The following is a 24770-nucleotide window of genomic DNA, read 5'->3' as shown; positions in this document are numbered from 1 at the left end:
TAAATGCTGGAGCAAATTAGATTTTGCTCAAGGAAGAAGTGTGGTCCTTATGACTCCAGAGGATGATGGCTTATTGTTTGACAGTGAGGGCCATAAATCCATGGTCATTAGGGGCAGTTCAGTCTGCGGTTGGGTTAAAGCTGCTTGGCCCTTTAATAGTTGTTGGTGTTGGAATGTGCTGCATGCACAGACTCACCAGTAAGCTCAGAGTGAGCAGCTATATTTATCCTGACAGTAACCTGAGCAGTGCTGCATTACTGGAGAGTCCTGGCCTTCTGCTTATCTTGCCATTTTCCCTATGGGGGGACGAGTGAGGGACAGGAAAGGGACAGAAAGGGCCTGAATGTGGGAGATGCACAGCTCTTTCTCTCTGTCTCTCTGCTTACCACTGGAAGCAGGTTAGTCCGTTGAAGGTTTAATTCCTCCTTTCTGCCTCTTTTATTCCAGGAAACTTGCATGCTATTCCTATGCCCAGCAGGCCCCAGTTCTTGTCCAGGACAAGTTACTGTGAAGTGTGCCTCTCTTTAGGGACTTTATATTCCAACACATGACAGATACAAGGGGAAGAATATGCAAAGGAGTGAGCCTAGTCTAAGACAAATAACTTGGTAGGAAAGGCAAGTGTAGCTAAGTTACTAATTCTTGATGAAAAAGAAAAACATCTCTAGTAGTATCCTTTAATCTTAATACAGAACCTTCATAGCAGTCCTTACCTTAGAGCAGTGGTCTCCAACCTTTTTCTTGTAAATGGCTGCAAAGTGGACATAAGAAAGCGCCAGGGGCCACCAAAATATTATAGTCTTACAAACGTAATTTTAAATACTAATTTTGATTCTACAATGATATGTTTTTTTTTAATCATTTTATTTTGTCTTGGAAATAAAAGAAAAAGAATGTACCAGGGGGAGGTCTTACAAATGTAATATCTTGCATTTTGGGTGGTAAAATCCAATATAATAGTTAAGGACAAGAAAGCAATGTTTGCTCACCTATTTTCAAAGTGAATTATGTGGGTCGGCTCTGAGGTGAATTTTTGTTGTTTTGTTTTTGCGTTACTCAATTATCTTTTTAAAAATCTGTGCACAGGATTGAGCAGCTTCTGGCTGGGAGAATGGTATATATAAATAATCAAATAAAATGAGCAGTGACTAGTTCCTGTGATATTAAAGGCATTATTATATTCTTGGGTTACAGAGCTAGGGATTAGAAGGGACTGTACCTGGTGCCTGTATTACAGAACAAGGATGAGATGTGACTGTGAGTAGAACTGTACCCCGCACTGAAAGGGGCATTAGTTTATTGCTAGCATCTGTTGGAGCACCTGTTTCCTACATCTCATATTGTTAGAGGAATGCCTCATGAGAAATCCAAAATGTATCTCACTTTGAATCCCTCAGGAGGCACATGTCACACTGTGACTCTTTCCTTGTGTTATAGAACTGTGTGTGCTGAGGATGGTTAGCTTATGTCACTGATGTCCTGGTGATGATTTTAATGTCATTTTTCTTACGTTTGGAACAAGTTTGATCAGGCCTTGGGTTTCCTATAATACTGTACTAACTGCCATAGGCCGTACCTCCTGTAGAACCACAGGAAACCAGTGGCCCTCTGCTTCTAAGAACCATTAGCCAGGCTGAGGCACTCTCTGCTACCCCCTCAGGCAGCAAGCCACCATACACTCCTCTCCATCCACCCTCCCCAGCCAGGAGGCTTCAAACTGTTCCCCCTTCCGCTCCTTACTGAGCTGCCTCATACTTTCCTGCTTCCTTTCTTGCTAAAAGCTTGTACCAATCCACCCTTTTCCCTTCCAGGTCACTTCACCCTCTACCATGACTCTCTCCTGTTTTCATGGGCTACTTCACACACTCTGTCCACATCTCTGCCTTACCTATATGTAGTCTTCGATAGAACCTCCTCCGTACCAAGTTGCTATGTAATGGCTTGCCGCCTTGCCCTGACTTTCCCGGCTAGACCTCTGCAGTCTCTCACATCTTCCAAGTCCTATAGAACATAATCCCCCCCCCCCCCCCCCCACCCAGTCAAATGCTAGTCATATAGGAGAAGTAAATTAGTCAGAGGGTGCAACACGGGGACATTAATGAGGCAGAGACAAAGGGTGCAGGTGTGCAAGGCAGTTTTGAGGGAGAAGAGATGGCATTGAGAGGCATCTAACTGAGGGTAGGGTGGTGTTCTGGAGGTGGGGATGATGTGAGAGACAGAGTAACATTTGCATAGAGAAGGTAGAAGGAGAGAGGAGTGAATGTGGAGTAAGACTGAGGGATGGAGGGGTGAGTTTGGGGAGAGGGGAGATGGGGGATTAGTGATGAGGAGGGATGAAGGATGATGGGGATGAGATGATGGAATGGTGAAGGGGAGAAAGAAGTGGTGGAGCAGTAGGAATGAGTAGTGAAACACTGGAGAAGAGACTAGAAGTGGAATGAATGGAAGGGGAGTGAGAAAGGGGTGGCTTAAGGGAGCAAGTAAAAGATAAAAGGGAAGAAGAAAGGTAAGAGGAAGAGTAGGCATTACTGAGGAAGGAACAAAACATAGGTAAAAGGGGAGAGGAAGAGGGAAGAAAGTAGCGAAAGATAAAGAACTACAAGTAAAAGATAATATAATAAGGTAAAGTAAGAAAGATGAACTGGGAAAATATAGCTGACATACAAAACGGGTGAATGATTATTTTGAATGAATATTTTAAAGTATAATTTTCCATTATATTTTTTTCATTTTGTTGTATACAAAAATATGCTAATGAGCTATGGAACACAACAAGCTGCAACACCGAGTCTATCTTTCCCACAGAATGTAACTCTGAGCCTTTAGTACGATTCCTATGGGCCACAGAATTCACATATTGCTCTTCTCCTGGTCTCCGCTTGTTCCAACCTCTTTCTGTCCCCTTACTTCTCTTCTTACCCTCCCCTCCTGTCTTCTCTCCTCTCTGTCGGCTTTTCTTCTTTCCTCTCTTTCCCTCTTTAGTCATTCAGGAGGTTCAGATTTCATAGGTCTACTTTTCAGAGTTGTTTGTACAAACACAACCGCCTCTGACTCCCCTACGCTTGCTGGATCATTTTTTGATCTGATCTTTTGAAATATCAGAAATCTTGGTGAGGAGGTAAGCAGGAATGGTCCAGGTTCTTATGCCACATGGCATATCTGGATAGAGCCTCTAAAATTAGATAAATCCGGGATTACTCCTGTCATTACACTAATGCAGGGACTGCTTTGCGAAGTATGCGCGCTCTGGCTATCTGTGACATGCTTCTCGTAATGTGTGGTCTCTTTTGGGCTCTCTCTCTCTGACATGTCTGTACTTGCTTCACTATGAGATCTGTGGACATAGTTGTTTACACAGCACACAGTATAAAAGAGTTTTTAATCAGGGTCGTTTCTGTGACAACAGAACAACTTGGAGCGTTGGTGCAGCTTCCCATAAAATTGCAGGAAAGGAGACAGAGAAAAGACTACACTGTAGAGTCTGAAGGGTCCAGATCTTGGGAGGCCCAACTTCCTGCAATCCCTGCATCAGCAGCAGAGGGGCATCTGCGTCCTCTTTTCTGTGACTAGGGAATTCACTTTTCCTCCTCTCCAGGAGAAGTCAGATGGCATTCAGCTAGAGTGGATCAATACTGGCAGCAGACTTTCCCATGGAAACTCCCCTGTTCAGTGAAGCAGCCACTTCTGCCCTCAATGCTTGCTTCCAGTGCTGGAGATTCTGCTTCTGGTACCTTCTCTGTGTTCCTGTGGGGGTCCGCTGGAGCTCTCTGAACTGCACTGGTGTAGGTTATTCTACTTCAATGAACTCTTAATCGGGCTTGAGGTGTCTGGGGAGTGGGAAGGGGGATGGAGGATGGAGGGTATGAGGTCCCTGGAAGCAAGGAGTAAGAGCAGAGCGTAACCATATAAGCCAGGTAGTGAGGAGTGGAAGGGAAGACTTTGGAAGTCCCTGGGAATGAGGAATAGTAGAGGAACTGCAGGATTAAAAGTTCCTAGGAGTGAAGCATAAAAGGGAAACTGAACGGTAAGGGTCTATGGGAGCAAGGAAGGGAGGGAAAGCTTGGGAGTAAAGGCCCCTGGTATTAAAACTGGGAGAGAGTGGGGGGGGGGGGGGGGAGGGGATTCTGGAATTGAGTAGAGTTTGTGTAAAGTCTGTTTTAGTATTGGGGTTAGCTTCTATCCATTTGAGACTGTGGTAATAGAAAATGAATTTCTGCTTGTTGTTGAGGAGCTTGTGTTCTGTACTGTGATTCAGTTCATTGTGTGTGAGAAAGATAGGGGTCCCGTCTCCAGTCAGTGTCTTCTGTGAGTGTGTTTATTTAATTATTTATTGAGATTGTTTAACTGCCTTTATGAATTCATCCATGAAACAGGATCAAAAATATACACATTTAACAGCATTAAAATTCAAATAACAGAGATGTAATATGATGTCAGCGTAATACTAATGAAATATCTAATAAGCATGCATTAGAACATTCAGGCAATATAGATATCCTAATTCTTTTCTACAGTACAGCTTACTACATATTAATGAGGGACCAAGTGCAGATATATAGACAAGATGCGTGGTACAGAGGCAGTTGGGTTAAATAAATAGGTGGCTGAACTCAAGTTCTTTGTACAGTTAATCAAGATATAATGAACAGATCTAAGTTACAATGTGTGTAGCAAGCTAGTCCAGGTGCAGCATGAGCGTATAGTTAGTCACCTTATATATTAAAAGCTTGGGAGAATGTCTATCTCTACCTTTTCCTTATTTCTGACTGTCTCATTCTCCCCTGTCTCACTTGCCTCAGTCTTGTACCTGATCTGATGCAAGAATAAGCAATATGGAGCAGTTCTATAACTGGTGCCTCCTTTTAGGAAACCCAATGTCACACAATGAGAAACTGGTCTTTAACTGCATCTAAGTGCCAAGATTCCATTGTAGAACACTAGCATAGAAACATAGAAAATGACGGCAGAGAAAGCCATATAGCCCATCCAGTCTGCCCAACCATATCATCCACCTATCTCTTCCTCCCCTAAGAGATCCCATATGCCTGTCCGTGCTTTCTTGAATTCAGATATATTCCTCATCTTTACCACCTCCACTGGGAGGTCGTTTCACCACCCTTTCCGTAAAGAAGTATTTCCTTAGATTCCTTGAGTCTGTCCTCCTTCAACTCTATCTTACGTCCTCTTCCCTGCATCGGCACACCTTACATTTAAGTGCCCACAGTTACCCTAATAATTGCATACCCCACCGACCCAACATAAAAACCTAAGTTCCTGCGACACTGCAAAACCAAAAACTGTAATGGACATACCTTAACCCTCATCCTCCCTCCCTAACTTCCTCAATGTATCTACCAACGCGGAACCTTCTTTTACCACAATAGCACCTGTATTTGTTCATACCGCAAATGGCGAACGCCGTTGCGGTACCATGTAAGCCATATGAGCCTGCAAATAGGTGGGGAAAATGTGGGATACAAATGAAACAATAATAAATTATCAAATTGCAATTTTCATACACATGCAGTTTGGAATTGGAGACTGACCCCTACAGATCTTGAAAAAATGGATGTAAGAACAATAAAACTCCCCATTTCCATGAAGTAATCTATAAATCTAATAAATCGTTGTAATTCACTAAGGGTCTAAAAAGGATCATGCAAAATGGTTTGGAACAAAGGACAGACCGTTTTCTTAATACAGGCTCCTGCTGTCCAATCAATTGCCGCGTCAATACGTTCATTAATGTGGTAGATCCTGAAAACTGGGACCACATGCTGGATTGCTACCCAATTGTTCACATTGAACTCTCACTTGGTCTACAACATTGGGAAGAAAAATGTCCCTGGATTATTAGGCACAAGAACAGGTGGATTGAAATCGTGTGATCAGTTTCATCACCATAACTTGATGTTTCATGATCTGCATTGTCTCATTGCAACTTCCTAGTTTTTACTTGTCATAATTTACTGCAAAATTGTTCTATGGTAGACATAAACAATTTCAGTTGATATGATTTCCTTTAATTGTGGTCTCAGCAATATCCATCCATGGCACCACATAGTGAAGCCACCTCGTTTAATTCTTTCATTATAAAAGCATTAAATCAAACATACACTTGTTCAAAATAGCATTTACCGATTTATAAACAACTTGTGATCTTGAAAAATCTTTGGCAGAGCCTTTTGTAAATTGTATGGGAGTTCTACGTGTTTGTGTTTATTTAATTCCTGATAAACCGCTCAATTAGTATGATACGATAGAGTGAAGAAAAAACACAATAAATGATATGCAAGAAAAAAATAATAAAAACAAATCAGCAGTGACTTTCCTCAATCCTCTGTGAACACGCAGAAGCAGGAGCAAGGGATATCTCAAGATTAAGTAAAAGCATATTCATATAAAAATATTGTACATTTCTTTTTGAATGCAACCAATGATTGTTCCGATCTTAGAGATGCAGGAAGGGGATTCCAAAGGGAAGGCCCAGAAACACTGAAAATGTTTGATCTAATGGTGTCTAAAATGAAAATACGAAAAGATGGCACCATGAAACGATTTTGTAGCAAGGAATGCAATAATCTGGTAGGGACATAGAGGATCAGAAGATGTGAGAGAGATTCTGGAAAACCAGAGGTAATAAACTAATAAGAGAATTTTAAATGTTTTCCTGTGACTAATTGGTAGCCATTGTTTCTGATGGCACAATGGAGTCACAGGATCAAATTTCCTGGCGCTAGTAATCAGTTTAACAGCCATCATGATCTGGATGTGTATGAATCATGATTGAGCTATTTTTGCAGCGCTTCTTAGGGGCAGTGTCTTTAGATGAGCGTTATTAGACCATTGTATATTTTTCTGGTATTGACTCCTGAGGCAGGCCTTTACGGCCGAAACACAGCTCGTGTTGAGTCGTTCATACCTAACCAGGGCCACCAAGAGACAAAGGCCAGGCCCGGGCCAAACACCCCCTGGGCCCGTGCGCCACCCCTCCTCCCATCCCCCGGGGGCCCCCACCCCGGTCTGCTTACTTGCTTGCCTTCTCTCCTGTTAGATCTGTTCTGCTGCACAGGTCCTACTTCCTTCCAAACAGGAAGTATTTTACACAGGAGATGGGACACAGTAGGAAGAAGGGACCTGTGGCCAGCAGAGTAGAGTTAACATAGTAGCTGTCCTCTGCGGCACACAGGAGCAGGATAACTATGCTAGCAGTGGGCGAGTGCCAGGCCCCCCCTTGGAGCTGGGGCCCTGAGGAATTTTGCCCACCCCCCCCCCCCCCCCCCCCCCCCCCCCCCCCCGTTGGCGGCTGTGTACCTAACCAATAAACTTTGTTGCACCACACCATTGATTTTTTGGGGACTTTTGTTGTCACCTTTGCTGTTTGTGGACAGTATGTATAAACCTGGGAGCTGAAGTAGTAAATGAAGTCCGGTCTGCTCCTTTTCTTGCTAACCATGTTGGACCTTGCAAATCGTTTGCCTTGTTGTTTCCTCGGACCGAACAACACTCCTCTCTAACATCTGAAGCTTAAATTCTAGCATAGACCTCCATGCCAGATGCTGATAGTGTGTTCATGCACTATGCAGCAAAGAGTGCACCCTCTGCAAATAGTGCGTACGAATTGCAAAGACTGCGCACTATAATCAGCAAAAAAAGCGAAAAAAAAACCCCACCAGATGTTGGGTTTGTTCTACTTGTTTTTGTCTGTTAATGACATGCAGTGATGAGATCGGTCATTACAAAAACAGCCCATCCCTGAAGTGATATCCTGCCCTTAATACGCCACACTTGGGCTCAGCCTATGACATCCATCCTTTGTGATTCTGACCTGGCTTTCGTGCATGCAGACAGTTTTGCCATCATAATGAGTTCTTTATCGGGGGCTGAGATTGGATGATGCAAGATTTTGTTTTGTTTTGTTTTAATTTCCAAATTAGAATATCTACCACTAACAAAAGGTAATATAGACTGAGAATTCTGCTTTTATCTCCGGCATCAAAAGTTGCCAGCAATTAGTGAGCCAAGGAATTTGATGACAGGAAGAGAAATTATGCAATCTGTCCTATTACGAATATAATGTCCTAGTTCTAAGCTTTATATAACATCCATCCCTCTCCTTTCTCTGGCATTATCACCAGGAGAGTTACTCATTAAAACCCTTTAACAATATTCAGGTTAAAGTTCATCAGTCGCAAGGGGTGCTGCAAGGAAGGAATGAATTGCATTGGTTGGCTGAGCTGTGTCTGGCAGTCTCGGAAGTGGAAGAGCAGGGGGTGTTACAGGGCAGGAATGAACTGCTTTGGCAGAGCTGTGTATTAGGGGCTGTGGGAGTGCTTGAAGGTGCTAGTAGATGACATTCCAGATCATAAGTAGATGTAGGATCCTGTTTACTAAGGTGCACTAGTATTTTAACGCACGCTAAAAATTAGCGCACGCTAAAAACTCTAGCGCACCTACAGCATGGCTTAGTAAACAGGACCCGAAGTGTTTAGTATATTTTATGAATATTCATGTATATATGACATTTTAACGTAAATTTAATTGTGCTAAATGTCTTTTTACCTTTTCCAGGGGAAAAAAAATCAAGAGAAAACAAACTGAAACTCAAATATCCTAAGATAAACTAGCAGTGTAATGAAGAGTCCAGTAATGATACACAAATATATATGGTCACTATTGTACAATAAAACATGGGGGGGAAAGACCTGAAAACACCCAAACGCTTACTATGATTTCAGCATCTTTCACTGGGGTTGTTTCATCATCATTGGTCTAAAAAAACCTCGTGATATTTTAATTCCATTTATTCCTTTATTCCTTTTTTTTTTGTCTTGTTATTAAAAAAATGTTATAAATTTTAAATTTCTGTTCAAAGGTGAACAGTAATTCTGCTACATTCTTGTTCCTTGTAGTTAATGACATATATGAAACAAAAGTCGATCACTTAACTGACACCCAACAGTGGCCAGACCCGTTTCACTCAGGGGTTGTGCCTCGACATTAAGACATGAAATGATGGTTTCAGTCATTGAAATGATAACAAACCATCTTGCTACTGGCATGTGTTAGCGCGCGCTATAAACGCTAGCATGCTTACAGTGCGGTTTAGTAAACAAGGCCGGAAGTGTTTATTTATTTATTTATTTATTGCATTGTTATCCCACATTTTCCCACCTCTTTGCAGGCTCAATGTGGCTTACAATACATCGTGAATAGTGGAAGCATATAAGAGATATACAATTAGTATTATAAAAGGATCTTGCGTAACATGATAATGATAAAACATAGTAGTAGTTTAACACGCGAACATGATAATGATGAAACAAGCTAGTAGATTAACAAGCTAGTATAGTATTTTATGAATATTCATGTATATATGACATTTTAATGTAAAATTTTATTGTGCTAAATGTCTTTTACCTTTTCCACACATTTGTTAATATGTTAAATGTTTATATCAAAGGATCAGGGGTTTTGGTTTGGGGGGAGGGGTTTTGCTGTAAAACAACTATTTATAGTGCTGTCACTTTAAAAAAAAGAAAAATCTTGAAGAGTAGCACTTTTGCAGAGCTGCCAATTGAACCTCTTTCCCAGACCTTTTGGTGGTCCTGTTTTATAGACCCTGCATCCCAGTGTATTGTAGTATCTGTGGTCTGGTTTCTGCTTTATGAGATCAGCACTGTGGATACCAGAATACATCAGAAAAGGTTGGGGAAGAGGAAAGCCTGGAGCAGCAGCCGTGAGTCTCCCTCTGGAAATTAGGTCGCCTGACAGGTTTGCCTTTGAGTGTTTTTTTTTATTGTGTGAGCTATTGCAGAGTTTCTAATGTGAGTCAACCATGTCATAAAATTTTATGGGCTAAAGAGAAAATAGCATACTACCACCCAACAAGAGCTGGGCATCAAGATTATGGGTAGTGAAGTAAGATGTTGAAACATCCTCAGCCAGGTAAAACTAATTCCTGCTATGCAGTATTGGAGACTATCCTGCTTATAATCGAACGAGAAAAACGCCAAGTTCGACCTAAATCGGGAGATGGACGTTTATCTCACAAAAACGAATAACACGGTATAATCGAAAGCCGAACTTGGACGTTTTCAACTGCACTCCATCGCGGAAGCGTACAAAGTTGACGGGAGCGTGTCGGAGGCGTGGTGAAGGCGGGACTGGGGCATGGTTATCACCCGAACAGAGATGGGCGCCTTTCGCCGATAATGGAAGAAAAGTATGCGTTTGTAGCTAGAATTTAGGGCACTTTTCCTGGACCCTGTTTTTTCACGAATAAGGCCCCAAAAGTGCCCTAAGTGACCAGATTACCCCAGAGGGGAATCGGGGATGACCTCCCCTGACTCCCCCAGTGGTCACTAACCCCCTCCCACCACAAAAAATGATGTTTCACAACTTTTTATTTTCACCCTCAAATGTCATACCCACCTCCCTGGCAGCAGTATGCAGGTCCCTGGAGCAGTTGTTAGGGGTGCAGTGGACTTCAGGCAGGTGGACCCAGGCCCATCCCCCCCTACCTGTTACAATTGTGCTGCTTAATGCTTAGTCGTCCAACCCCCCAAACCCACTGTACCACATGTAGGTGCCCCCCTTCACCCCTTAAGGCTATAGTAATGGTGTAGACCTTGTGGGCAGTGGGTTTTGAGGGGGATTTGGGGGGCTCAACACATAAGGGAAGGGTGCTATGCACCTGGGAGCTCTTTACCTTTTTTTTGGTTTTGTAAAGTGCCCCCTAGGGTGCCCGGTTGGTGTCCTGGCATGTGAGGGGGACCAGTGCACTACGAATCCTGGCCCCTCCCACGAACAAATGCCTTGGATTTATTCGTTTTTGAGCCGGGCACTTTCATTTTCCATTATCGCTGAAAAGCAAAAACGCCCAGCTCACAAATTGTCCAATAAAACATGGACGTCTATTTTTTTCGAAAATACGGTTCGGTCTGCCCCTTCACGGACCCGTTCTCGGAGATAAACGCCCATGGAGATAGATGTTTTCATTCGATTATGCCCCTCTATGAGTTCAAAATTCTTTCATTCACAGGTGACCCCTTAATTTGTCTGCTGCCCCCAGCACTGGGCCTGTGTTTGATATGCTGGGGCTTAGGGCAGAAATTAGGGACGGTGCCCCCACAAAGCCGACTGGCAGGCTGTGCCTTCTTCAGCTTCAGACAGGCTTAGGGCCCCCTGTGGTATGGTGACAGAGGGCAATTGCCCTCCTTAATGCTGACCTTGATCTGAACCTGCACTGTGGTATGTTAGCGACATTTTGTTCCCCAACACTAATAGTGATTTCTGACTCCTTTTTTGTAGCTGATGCTTCTCATGGCTTGCTCTGACTCCCGGATTGCAGTATGTCTCAGATCTCCTCTACGTTGAAGCGCTGTACAGATCCACCCTACACCAAGAGCAGTTATGGCAGTTACTCCCCATACACCTCCAACCTCACGTCCTCTTATATTGATCGCGAGAAGCTCGGCTACAAGTCTGGCATCACCAGCAGCTACTTAGGGAACACATCCAAGCTCATCCATTACTATACATCCTCCTCCGAGCAAGACCGGGGGCGATCGCTCCCTCGAGTGGACATTGGTAAGCGGAGTGAAAGCTTAGGCCGAACAAAAGTCTCAACCAGCAACCTGAGTGGGGGGTCGTATCCCTATAGCTATGGAGGGTCTTCCAGCTACCATACAAGCTACCTACAAACCAGTCCCTCCCCGGTGGTGTCATGAGCCGGCGGGAAATCTTCCAGCCAGGTGGACCTTGCTGATAGCATGGCCAGTCTCCACACCAACGATTCCTACTACCCGCACCTTCCAGGAGCCCTCTTCTGAACCGCAGTCGAGTAGATCTGGACAGCTTGCAGGGATCTTACAGGAGCGCACACAAGAGTGACTATAATGAGGTGTACAGTAAGAAAAAGCAGCAACAGCTACAGCCTCCCACGCAGCTCCATCCAGGACTCCTCCAGTCCTGCTTTAAAATCCAGTAATCGCTTCAGCTACTCCTGGGAGAAGACAGACAAACGGACAGCGTCTCCAGCTAAAGAGAGCCTGGTGAGTACTGAGTGTCTCAACTTCCTGAGATGGGATAAGAGGACATTTATAGCACAACATGTCCAAAAGTCTCAGAATGCTATAAAGACATACATCACCCTTCTCATATACCACTGAGCCTATAGTCTCAGATCGGCAGGGTTTTTGCACAAGGTCAGCCCCTAACCTGCTCGATGACAAGAGAGGTCTTGTACTTGCCATTGGGGAAGAAATTAAAACCAGCAGTAGTTATGCAGCGCTAGGAAAAGCTGTTTTAATCTCTCTCAAGGGGAGAAGAATATACATAGGAATTTCCTTCTATTTCTGAGCTGGAGTGAAAATGATAACAGGTTCAAAGCCTTAGCTGGATTAGGCAACTGTGGGTTGAGCCAGTTCATTGCAGTGCATTCTGAGACTGATGGCTTTATCTTCCTCCCATAGGGAGCTTAGTACCACAAGCCTATAATGCTTGTAATAGAAGTTAAGAAAATGTGCTTGAGGATGTGTTCATCTGTCTAGTAATACTTCTTGAGGTATTAAAAGCTGTACTTGAGTTCCATGGCAGCATCCTGGCATCCCACTAACATCTCCAGCAGCCTCATAAAGTCAATAGGTTAACTTCAAATCATCTGGGTAGGCTGTGGGTAGACTTGTAAGCAGACCTGCGTGGTTAAGGCTTTTATGTTATATAACTGTTCTTATCCCTAGAGGAACAGGTTGGGTACTGGATGTCAGCATTTCTCTTGGTGTCCTTGTTGCCAATTTATGATGAAAGGTGTTGTCATACGACTCACTTGTCCACATGGAGAAGCTGAATGTGATGAGGGTTACTCTTTGTATGTAAGTGGGAGAGGGGGGAATTATGTCTTCCTGTTTTCTGCTAAACCAGGGCTTATTTTGAGGGGGTACTGAGCACCGGCACCTTTTCCAATTTCTGCTAAAATTGACCCGTCGTCCCCAAGTTTTAATGAAAGAGCTCAGGCTCTACACACCAATTCTGCCTTGTCATAGGTTCTGTGACTAGTTTGCAGGGGGCCTGGCTATTGTGGGATGGGTCCTTCAGTGATCACCCATGCCTAAAGGGTGGCCTGGGCAGTGGCGTACCAAGGGGGGGGGCGGTGGGGGCGGTCCGCCCCGAGTGCACGCCGCTGGGGGGGGTGCCGCGCGGCCTGTCGGCTCTTCGTTTTCATGCTCCCTTTGCCCCGGAACAGGTTACTTCCTGTTCCGGGGCAGAGGGAGCATGAAAACGAAGAGCCGGCAGGCGCGCGGCACCCCCCCTCCCAGCGGCGTGCACTGGGGGGGTTCTTTCGCCGGGGAATCGGGAGTTCTTTCGCCAGGGGGGGGCGTCGCGCTGTTCCGGGGGGGGGGGGGGGGCGCTGCACCCTGGGGGGCGGGGCGCATCAGCCTGGGATTTGAGTACTGGCACCTTTTTCGCTAGAAAAAAACACACCGGCTAAAACTGTTTCCGCACTGTCCTTTTTCAGACTCCTATTCATTCGCTGGCTGTGGCCATAAATGATTCGCTATGCAGAAGTTGTCTACTACTACTACTACTACTTAGCATTTTCTATTGCGCTGCCAGGGTTACGCAGCGCTGTACAAGTTTAAACATGGGGAAGGACAGTCCCTGCTCAAGAGAGCTTACAATCTAAAGGTAACAACTATGTAGTCAGTGTAGGTATCGTGGAATGGGGAAGGTGGTTAGGCCACCAAAAGCAAGGGAGAAGAGATGGGCTTGAGTAAGGACTTGAAAATGGGCAGGGAGGGCGCATGGCGTATGGGCTCGGGAAGTCTGTTCAGGCATAAGGTGATGCGAGGCAGAAGGGGCGGAGTCTGGAGTTAGCGGTGGTGGAGAAGGGTACAGATAGGAGTGATTGTCCTGAGAGCGGAGGTTACGGGTGGGAACACACGGGGAGAGGAGGGTAGAGAGGTAATGGGGGGCTGCAGATTGAGTGCAACTTGAAGGTCAATAGGAGAAGCTTGAACTGTATACGGTAGCGGATCGGGAGCAGTGAAGCGACTTGAGGAGAGGGGTGATATGAGGGTATCGGTTCATGCGGTAGATAGGACGTGCGGTGGAATTTTGGACAGATTGAAGGGGGGATAGGTGGCTAAGCGGGAGGCCAGTGAGGAGAAGGTTTGCAATAGTCAGACGAGAGGTACGAGCGAGTGGACGAGGGTTCGGGTGGTCTGTTCAGAGGGAATGGGCGAATTTTGCTAATATTATAGAGGAAGAAGTGACAGGTCTTAGCTGTCTGCTGGATATGGGCAGAGAAGGAGAGGGAGGAGTCGAAATGACTCCGAGATTGCGGGCTGAAGAGACGGGGAGGATGAGGGCGTTGTCAACAGAGACGGAAAGTGGGGGAAGAGGAGAAGAGGGTTTGGGTGGAAAGACAAGGAGCCTCAGTCTTTGCCATGTCAGTTTCAGATGCCGGTTGGACATCCAGGCAGCGATGTCTGAAAGGCAGGCCGAAACTTTGGCCTGGGTTTCCACTGTCCCCTATGTCAGCCCCGTAAGCAGCAGAGGGGATCTCTCATTCTGCAGTGCTCTCTGCACATGCCACCGCCCTCCTCCTCCTCCTTTCTTCCCCTCCCCCACACCATCACTGTGTCTGCTCAAAGAGAATAGAAAGAAAAAGTGCAGCGGCAGCCCCATTCTTTGTTCAAGAGACTTTCTCCTACTTGTTGATTCCAGGAGCAGCTCTTAGTACTGGCAGTTCAATTAATTCTTCCCCTTGAAGCTTAGAAGCCTGAACTAAAGTATTTTCTGCTTTGGTTCATTTCTTTGTGTGCCCCAGAGAAACTCCTCTGATGATCCTGATTTAGAACTTCCTGAAAATCAAGGCTGGTTCCAGAGGGGTGCCCTGCTGTGTCCCACTTTCTGTATATACTTCCTCCCATACGTTTACAAACAACGCATCCAGTATACTCCTGATACGTACACACCCACTCCCAGATCTATAGCCCCCAAATATGTGGGTGCCGATCCGAGATGTGCGCCCCAATTAAACTGGCTAAGGAGCCAATTATTTATATTTATTTATGACATTTATATCCACATTATCTAAAACAGGATTCAAGTTCAATGTGGCTCTCACAATATAACAAAAGTAGAGCTGACAAGTCGTTCTGATTACATAAAATAAAGTATATATATATATATATATATATATACTAGTAAAAAAGGCCTGTTTCTGACACAAATGAAACGGGCGTTTGCAAGGTTTTCCTCGGAGTGTGTATGTTTGAGAGAGTGTGTGTGAGAGTGACTGTGTGAGAGAGAGTGAATGTGCGAGTGTGTGTGTGTGACAGAGTGTGAGACTGGGTGCGAGTGTGTCTGTGAGAGAGAGAGTGTGTGTGATTCTCCTCTCTCCCCTGCCCCCCCCTCCAGCCAGCCAGCGATTCTCCTCTCTCCCCTGCCCCCCTCCAGCCACCCAGCAATCTCCTCTCTTCCCTGCCCCCTCCAGCCACCCAGCGATTCTCCTCTCTCCTGTGCCCCCCCTCCAGCAACCCAGTGATTCTCCTCTCTCCCCTGCTCCCCTCCAGCCACCCAGTGATTCTCCCTCTCTCCCCTGCCCCCCCTCCAGCCAACCAACGATTCTCCTTTCTCCCCTGCCCCCCCTCCAGCCACCCAGCGATTCTCCTCGCTCTCCTGATTACCTCCGTCGAAGCGGCCGCGTTATTGAAAGCCCTGCCCGTCTCTAGCCTTCCCTTCGAGTTCGTTTCCTCAGAGTCCCGCCCTCGCGGAAAGAGGAAATGACGTCCTAAAGGGAGCATGGCTATGGGAGGTGTATGGGTGGGTTAGGGGCGTTCCTATGTGCATGCAGTGTTTTACAACAGTATTTCCTGATTCTGGTCATATACTAAAAAAACAACACCATACACGATATATACAAAGCCGAACTTTTATCACATGACTGATTAACTCTCTGAAATTAATGACTAAGCAATACCACTTTAAACCGTATGCTGAATAGGGACTCTATATAGTCGAAGACCCCAATGTACGTTACAATCCAATTCACTAGTTAGGAACCTTCAAGCAATACCATCATGTATTATTCTTTACCATATATGTATGCACAGGATGTACATATACAACTCGATCTATTCTAACTATGTTATGTTACATGTTTAGTACCAAGTATGTATGCACCTTAATGCAATACTATTTGTAACTCTGTTACCCGGAAATGGCGATGGTCTGCAAGGCAACCGCCATTACGGCAAATGTAAGCCACATTGAGCCTGCAAATTGGTGGGAAAATGTGGGATACAAATGCTACAAATAAATAAATATACAAATGAATGTGCATATAATGGAGGCAATGTATGCAAATCAAGTTTATGCATCTTTATTGTGGATATCCTGAAAAACCAGACTGGCAAGGGGTACTCCAGGACCCGACTTGAGAAACCATATTATAGAATACTGGACATGTGCCCAGTATTGGGCGCTGGGAATTACACTTGGTTTCAGCAGACGTAAGTCCTGGCACCCAAATTTGGGCACTGAAATCAACACTCAGTGCTGTTCTATCAACATTGAGCGCCGATTTTTGAGTGCCATTTACTGAATCTTGCCCCAGTGTATATGTTCATAGCAGTGGCGTAGCTACGTGGGGCTATGGGGGCCTGGCCCCCCCCCCCCCCCCCAAGTTTCTTCTGGGCCTCTGGTTTTGCTGGCGGGGTTCCCCAACCCCCGCCAGCTGAAGCATTCATCCAGCGCCAGTCTTGGTGCCACCATGTTGCCTGCTCTGCTCACTCTTCCCCTCAATTTCACAAAAAGGAGCGTGTCAGACGTGAGGGAAGAGCGAGCAGGGAGGCAAGGCAACGAAGCGGTGCCGAGAATGGGTCTAAATGAAGGCTTCAGCTGGCGGGGGTTGGAGACCCCTGCCAGCCAAGGTATTAATTGTGGCAGTGTGGAGGGGGGCGGTGATGGCAGCAGGGCAGCGGGGGCAGACCAAAATGTGCCCCCCCACCTCGGGATCTGGCCCCCTCCTACCACAAAGTCTGGCCCCTGGTACATAGCACCAAAAGTTCACTCACACAACCTGTATACTTGCATCTTTTCATACCACATGCCCAGCAAAGGTGATCATTGCAGTTTATAAACGATTAAAATAAACTTTAAACATAAACATATAAAATTAAACTGTACTATAATTGGAGTGACTGGATGGTGAGAACGGTCCTGGTTTCTGATGGCTGGGTAGGGGAGAGGGAGGCGTTAAAATAGGAGAGGGAGGAGATGAAGTTGCCTGGTGGATCGTAAGAATCAAAGGTCCACTAGAGAGAAAGAAGATGATAGGGGATGAATTGGGGGAGGGGGATGAAGGGGAAAGGCAGAAAAACTTTCTGAAAGAACCTGGAATGTTTAGTCATAAACCATGGAAACAATGCAGATGTTTGTGGTTTCAAGAATCAAGTTGTAATTTGCTTTATTGTTCTGATAAAGAGATTCCAAATTAAAACATACATAAAACATGCCTCATATGTACATGCACATATCCACTACATGTAAACCCATGTGCATTTCAAATACAGTGTGTATTCGAACCCAGTAAGTCAGCAAGAACTGGTACATACTCTTCCCTGGGATTTTGTGTGTCTAGAATTGGATGGAGCTGGGGTTGTAAATCTCAGATGTATAGAGTCACATAGATTTACCATTTGTTCTGTCGCTGATGCTGACTGCTCAGGTGCCAGGATCTGGTTTGCTCAGGATGACTCTCCCCTTGCTATGGAACACATAGTACACAGCTCATGTGCTACTGTACTTCTCAGAACTGGCTTGGATATCTTTCATGTGACTCTTGTGTTTACTGCTGTGACTCTTGCCAATGTCTCTGTCCTCGCAGAAGGAGGTGAGGTGTGTGCCTGCAGGGTATGTCTTCAGCACAAGGGAGTCTAGGACTAAGCAGCTGATAGCTCAGGCTAGGGGGGCCTGTAAAATGAGGTCCAGCCAGGTGGGTAGGAGGAGGGAGAAGAACAGATGAAAGAAATACTGATTATTAAACTAGCTGCTGCCTCATTTCCTTCCTAGTAGGAAGGTCAAGAAATCTACCCTCAGAAGTCCTGGAGCACCCTTACCAATGAGAACTGGATCTCTGCGGACACCTTCACTGAGTGTCTTACTGTTACATTTATTTATTTATTTTTATTTATTATTTGTAGCATTTGTATCCCACATTTTCCCACCAATTTGCAGGCTCAATGTGGCTTACATTTGCCGTAATGGCGGTTGCCATTTCCGGGTAACAGAATTACAAATGTTATTGCGTTAAGGTGCTTACATACATGGTAACATACATGGAACATAGCATATATGGAACAGATCATGGTATATATATATATATATATATATATATATATATATACCATGTGCGTACATATATAGTAAAGAAGAATAAATTATGGTATTGCATGAAGGTTCCCGAGAAAACCTTTGTACTTACTTTGGATCAATATGCACAAGAAGGTGACACTAAGGTGCCATTCCCTAAGACTTTGATAGTATTTTGTTTAAAGGGTAAAGTATGAAAATTAATGACATAATGGTAGCATCCAGCACGAAAACTGCCCTCTAGTTCTAGAGCTTCCCCTCGTTCTGAAAAGCTCATTTGTTCAGTAATACCTTTCGAGTATTTAAAGGTCTGAATCATTATCTCCTCTGTTCCTCCTCTAGGGTATGCGTAGTTTAGACCTCCAGTCATGTGTCATATGTCTCTGATGGAGACCTCTTAGCATTTTGGCCACTTTACTCTGACTCCGTCCTCTTTATATCCTTAGGGAGATGGGCTCCAGAACTAAACACAGTACTCCCAAGTGAAGCCAAAGCAACAACCTCTACCGGGGCATTACAGCCTCTTCCTTTCTGCTTGATAAGCCTCTTTCTGCCCCATTCTGAGAAAGGGACCAAAGAAAGGAGCAGAGAGGGCCTAGGTTCAAGGGCTAGGGTCTGCAGTGAGGAGAAAGTCTGTATCTGAAAGGGTGGAGAGAGAAAGAGGGATTGAGATCAATATGAGACCCACTGACTTGTATGAGTAATGCCTTGTGGTGCAAACAAGGCGGATTATATATTATATACAAATATTTTCTTTCTCCCTAATAGGCTCACAGGTTTTTTTGTACCTGAGGCAATGGAGGATTAAGTGACTTATCCGGTGCCACAAGCTAGGCTACTCCTCCACTTCTGGGGCAGTGTAGAAAGAGGATAAAGTGACTGAGGTTTATGTTTAGTAGAGTAGGGAGAAAATCCAGATCTGTGTCTTGGGGAAAAAGAGGGTCCATGTTTGTACCTTGGAGAGAGAGAGAGAGAGACCAGAATCTGTGCCTGGAGCGAAGAGAGGGGCCTGGGATCTTCACCTGAGGGGGGGCAGGGAGAAGGCACTAGGAAGAAGTAAAGCGTGAGGTGGGGCAAAAAGAGGGCAAAATCCTGCAGCACAACCTTGTGTGTGGTCTAGGGATGGTAGCGCTGGGTTTGTAATCAGACTTCAAGGACAATCTATACAAAATGGCAGTTTCATCCTTGCCACCTTACTGGGCCTACTGGATGGGCCATTTCAGGCTTTATGTCCAATAATCCACTATGTTACTATAATTAATGGAATGGATAAACCAATTGGGGAGAGGAGTTGAGGGGCCTGCGCAAGGGAGCCATACCTGAATCTTGAGTCCATAATTGTTTTTTTGTATAACCTTGACAGGATAATTTAGGTCTGCTTCACTAAACATTTTTCCCCATAGACATAAAAAAAACAAGCCTTGGTGAATCTCCCATAATACATCTCTCCCAGCTCCCCACCCCCCATCATATTTTTACTTCTCTTCATTTCATCTCACCCCTTCCTCTGTCTCCTCTCCCTGTACCAACCACGTTTCACCCTCTCCCAGGATTGCCAACTTTCTATTTTCTCAGAGCTTACCACTATTTTATTTATTTTGTTAACATGCTCATATTCCACTAATCCAGTCAAAGACAGTTGTACACGGAACTCAATTAAAACATGACAGACAAAACCCAAGCAAACACAATGAGGATAAAACACTTAACTGCAGCCTGGAACCCACATATTTAACCGGCCAAAGACAGGGCTGCTGTGTGTACAGTCCTGTCTGCCCAGTTGGGTATGTGGGCACTGGCACTGCATATCTGCTGCCTCCACCCCAGCACTATCTATACAGTGGCGCTTCCCTCCTGGCCTGCTGATCGGGGTTTAAACAGGCAGGAGCCTTTTCTATCTGTTTAAACCCCTTTGAATATCTACCCCTCAGTTTTTCATATGTACCCTGTCTCTGGGACTTTGGTGTTACATTGCATATCGCCTTCAAAATCTGCACAATGGTTCACAAAATCATCTATGGTGAAGCCCCGAGATACATGACAGACTTGATCGACTTACCAATTGGAAACACATCCGAATCAACACGAACCTATCTAAATCTGCACTACCCAAGCTGCAAAGGACTTAAATACAAATCAGCTTACGCATCCAGTTTTTCCTACATAAGCACACAACTATGGAACGCATTGCCAAAAGCCTTGAAAATGACGTACGACCACCTAAACTTCCGGAAATCACTAAAAAACAACCTGTTTAAAAAGGCATACCCTACCGATCCAACTTTAATGCCTGATCTCTGCAACACAACCAAACTAAAGCACGTAATGGACACAACACAACTCCTCCGTCCTACGATTCCCTAGTGTGGCTGTGCCACATGAACTTTATCTTACCACAACATCACTTTGTATTTGTTCACACCGGAGTCTGCAAACGCCTCTCCGGTACTATGTAAGCCACATTGAGCCTACAAATAGGTGGGAAAATGTGGGATACAAATGTAACAAATAAATATACTAAACCTGAAGCTCAGTGGAGCCCCAAAACTAAACAAACTCCTTCCTCACCCAGTTGCAGTACACAGCTAACTCTCTGTACCTTCACTCTGCACACTAGTCCTGTAATGTTACACTTTAATCAAAAAAGCAGGAGTGGGATTTTGTTGTTCATCCACCTAGGTGGATTACCCGTCCCTACACTTTAATCATATTCAACAAAAAGATCCATTTCCAAATATTTCTCTGCCTCGGTCTTTTATTGTCCTCTTACTACTCTTAGGGTTGTAGGTATCAACATGGGCTACCATTAAGCAGTGTTATTTTACCCAGAGGTTTAGCTAGAGGGGGATGCAAGGGGAGCAGCTGCTCCCCCAAACGGATTTTGAATGAAACGGCACCTATACGGATTGAGCCTGCTGCCTATTTTATTTATTTATTACATTTGTACCCCACATTTTCCCATCTCTTTGCGGGCTCAATGTGGCTTACATAGTACCGTAACGGTGTTCGCCAATTCGGTTGATAACAAATGCAGGTTATATTGAGGCATATTTTCAAAGCACTTTGGGAGGCTAAGTTCCATAGGTTTCTATGGAACTTTGGGAGGCTAAGTGCTTTGAAAATGAGCCTGATTGTGGTCTAATGAGGTAGGTGTGTATCAGGCACCATGAGGGTCGAAGGGAATGTAGATTGTATATTGTCCAGTACGATCATTGGTTGTACTGTGTTGCTGGGTGTGGGGATTTACAGTGGATGGGTGGGGTAAGCCTTTTTGAAGAGGTTGGTTTTTAGTGATTTCCTGAAATTTAGACGGTCATGGATTGTTTTCACAGCTTTTGGAAGTCTGTTCCATAATTGTGCGCTTATGTAGGAGAAACAGGATGCGTAAGTTGTTTTGTATTTAAGTCCTTTACAATTTGGGTAATGTAGGTTTAGGTACGATCGTGATAATCCGATTCTGTTTCTGGTTGGTAGATCTATGAGGTCTGTCATTTGTCCTGGGACTACGCCGTAGATAATTTTGTGGACTAGAGTGCAGATTTTGAAGATGATCCTTTCTTTGATTGGGAGCCAGTGCAGCTTTTCTCAGAGGGGTTTGGCCCTTTTGAATCATGTTTTACCAAATATCAGCCTGGCTGCTGTGTTTTGGGAGGTCTGGAGTTTTTTTTTGTGAGTTGTTCTTTGCATCCCGCGTAATCTGCACGGCTTAGGACCATAGATTGTATTAGGTTTCGAAAAATTTCTGTTGGGAAGAAAGGCTTTAATCGTTTAAGTTTCCAAATTAAGTAGAACATTTTCTTTATTACGGAGTTTACTTGGCTCTCAAGGGTAAGGTTGCGGTCGATTGTGAGTCAGAGTCTGCCCCCACCACCATTTTTTTTTTTACCACTAACTCGGGCTTTTTAGCTCAAGTGCCATTTTATTCATTGAGATCTAGTTACTAATAACTGGAATTAAAAGTAAAATAACACATCTTAACGGGAGCCCACATTGATAACTTCCCTCTTTAGTCATTTCTATAGTGCTGCAAGAGACACAGCACAGTACAGATCTATGTGAGAAAGTCCTGCTCTGGAGTTTAAGACACATATGCAAGACAAACAAGAGACTTCAGGAAAACTTTTTATTCTCCCTCTTGCTGTTCTTTTATGTCATTTTTCTTTTATGATTCTTTCTTGTTCCTTTCTCCTAACTCCTTTATTTTTTCTTTGTTTATCCTTCATGCGTTTCTATATGTTATCAATATTACGGTAAATGTTTTAGTTACTTTTTTATTCTCACTTTCCCACCTTTTTTGCTTTCATATTTCCCCCATCTCTCTCCCTCTCAAAATCTCACTCATATGCCCCTTGTCTCTTGTGTCCCAATTCCTATTTTCTCTCCCACCTTGGCTTGGGAACACTTGGGCACAGCCCCCCCCCCCCCCCCCCCCATGACCAGGGTCTTCTCCCCTTACTCCTTTATAAAACATGAGGCATATTAAATGGTGAAGGAACTAGAGTGATCTGGGAGAAATCAGTGCTGGGCTATTACTACTACTAACTACTACTAACTAGCATTTCTAAAGCGCTACTAGGGTTACGCAGCGCTGTACAATTTAAACATAGAAGGACAGTCCCTGCTCAAAGAGCTTACAATCTAAAAGACAAGCAAACAATCTAAAGACAAGTGAACAATCTAGAGGACGAGTGAACAGTTAGTCTGATAGGGTGGATAGATTGGGGTATTTTATATATCTCGAGTGGTTAGGCGCCGAAGGCAGCATTGAAGAGGTGAGTTTTAAGCAGAGATTTGAAGATGGGTAGGGAGGGGGCATGGCGTATGGGTAAAGGAAGATTGTTCCAGGCATGGGGTGAGGCAAGGCAGAATGGGCGGAGTCTGGAGTTGGCAGTGGTGGAGAAGGGTACTGAGAGAAGGGCCTTGTCCTGTGAGCGGAGGTTACGGGCGGGAACATAGGGGGAGATGAGGGTGGAGAGGTAGTGAGGAGCCATTACAGGTTCAATCTGGTGCCTGTCGGTTCAAGACCAGAAAAGAAAGCAGAAGAGGCCCCTTTTGAAAAAATGACACAAAGCAAAAAAAAAAAAAAAGGGGGGGGAGCAACAAGTGAGGTCCCAACCCTGGGATATTTATTGAAAATTAAACACTGTACAAAGGCCCTAAGAATGACTCGACGCAGCCCTACATTTCGGTGCAGAAGGTGCCTACCTCGGGAGTCTTAGGGACGAATTAATCAATCAACTTGTGTAGTTGTCAAAACAGCCAAACATGTAATGAAAAACACCGTAAAAATAAATAGCGATATCGGGTAATTACAGTGGAAAACTAAAACTTTGAAAACACCGGTGTTCTTGTTGTTTTTTTTTTTTTGTTTTGTTTTGCCTGTCTGTTCAAGGCCTACAGCAGCCCTGGAAACGTCTGCTGGCACATTGGATCAGTCTCACCTGACCACCCCAGGTTCCTACAGCTTTAGCAGCTGCTTGGAATGGGTTACACTTGGCCACCCGAGGTTCATTCATCTCTATCCACCGCCTAAGATGAGTACCCCCCTTCAGTCCGTTCAGAACTCTGCTGCCCGTCTTATCTTCCGCCTAGACCGATATGCTCATATCACCCCTCTCCTCAAGTCACTTCACTGGCTTCCGATCAGGTACCGCATACAGTTCAAGCTTCTCCTACTAACCTACAAATGCACTCAATCTGCAGCCCCTCATTACCTCTCTACCCTCATCTCCCCTTACGCTCCTACCCGTAACCTCCGCTCACAGGACAAATCCCTCCTCTCAGTACCCTTCTCCACCACCGCCAACTCCAGGCTCCGCCCCTTCTGCCTCGCCTCACCCTATGCTTGGAATAAGCTCCCTGAGCCCATACGCCAAGCCCCCTCCCTGCCCATCTTCAAATCCTTGCTCAAAGCCCACCTCTTCAATGTTGCTTTCGGCACCTAATCATTGTACCTCTGTCCAGGAAATCTAGACTGCCCCCAATTTGATTGACTGCACTTTTTTGTCCTTTAGATTGTAAGCTCCTTTGAGCAGGGACTGTCCTTCTTTGTTAGATTGTACAGCGCTGCGTAACCCTGGTAGCGCTTTAGAAATGTTAAATAGTAGTAGTAGTAGTACCCACTTGCATCATGGCTTCTCCTCCTCCAGATGTCTGCATTTCTGGCTTATGAGGGTTCCATGTTTCAGTGTAAGAACTTGCCACAGCAAGATCAGCTATGCTGGAAAACACAGGCTCTATTTCTGAAGGGCCCAGGATCCCTGCTATTATCCCACTGACACTCCAGGAGGAGTTTTCTAACCTCCTGGAAATAGATTGAGGACCTTAGAGAAAGTTGATCGTATTGTATGTACAGCAAGCTGTCAGTCACTGTGCCAGAAGAAAGTTTA

The 24770-nt window shown here is 44.8% G+C and overlaps 1 protein-coding gene across 1 annotated transcript in view; it reads left to right on the top strand.

The window, feature by feature from the left end:
* The first annotated feature begins 301 nt into the window (after positions 1-301).
* The window catches only part of USP2 (ubiquitin specific peptidase 2), a 70315-nt gene continuing 45846 nt past the window's right edge, over positions 302-24770 (top strand). The window contains 4 exon segments of the mRNA XM_030221301.1: positions 302-398; positions 11314-11813; positions 11816-11919; positions 11921-12056. Of these exon segments, the coding sequence (XP_030077161.1) occupies positions 11355-11813; positions 11816-11919; positions 11921-12056 (699 nt within the window). The 5' untranslated portion in view covers positions 302-398; positions 11314-11354.

Source organism: Microcaecilia unicolor, chromosome 12, assembly GCF_901765095.1.
Source record: "Microcaecilia unicolor chromosome 12, aMicUni1.1, whole genome shotgun sequence".
NCBI lineage: Eukaryota > Metazoa > Chordata > Amphibia > Gymnophiona > Siphonopidae > Microcaecilia > Microcaecilia unicolor.
The sequence above is the reverse complement of the archived record's forward strand: the minus strand, read 5'-3'. Positions and strand labels throughout refer to the sequence as shown.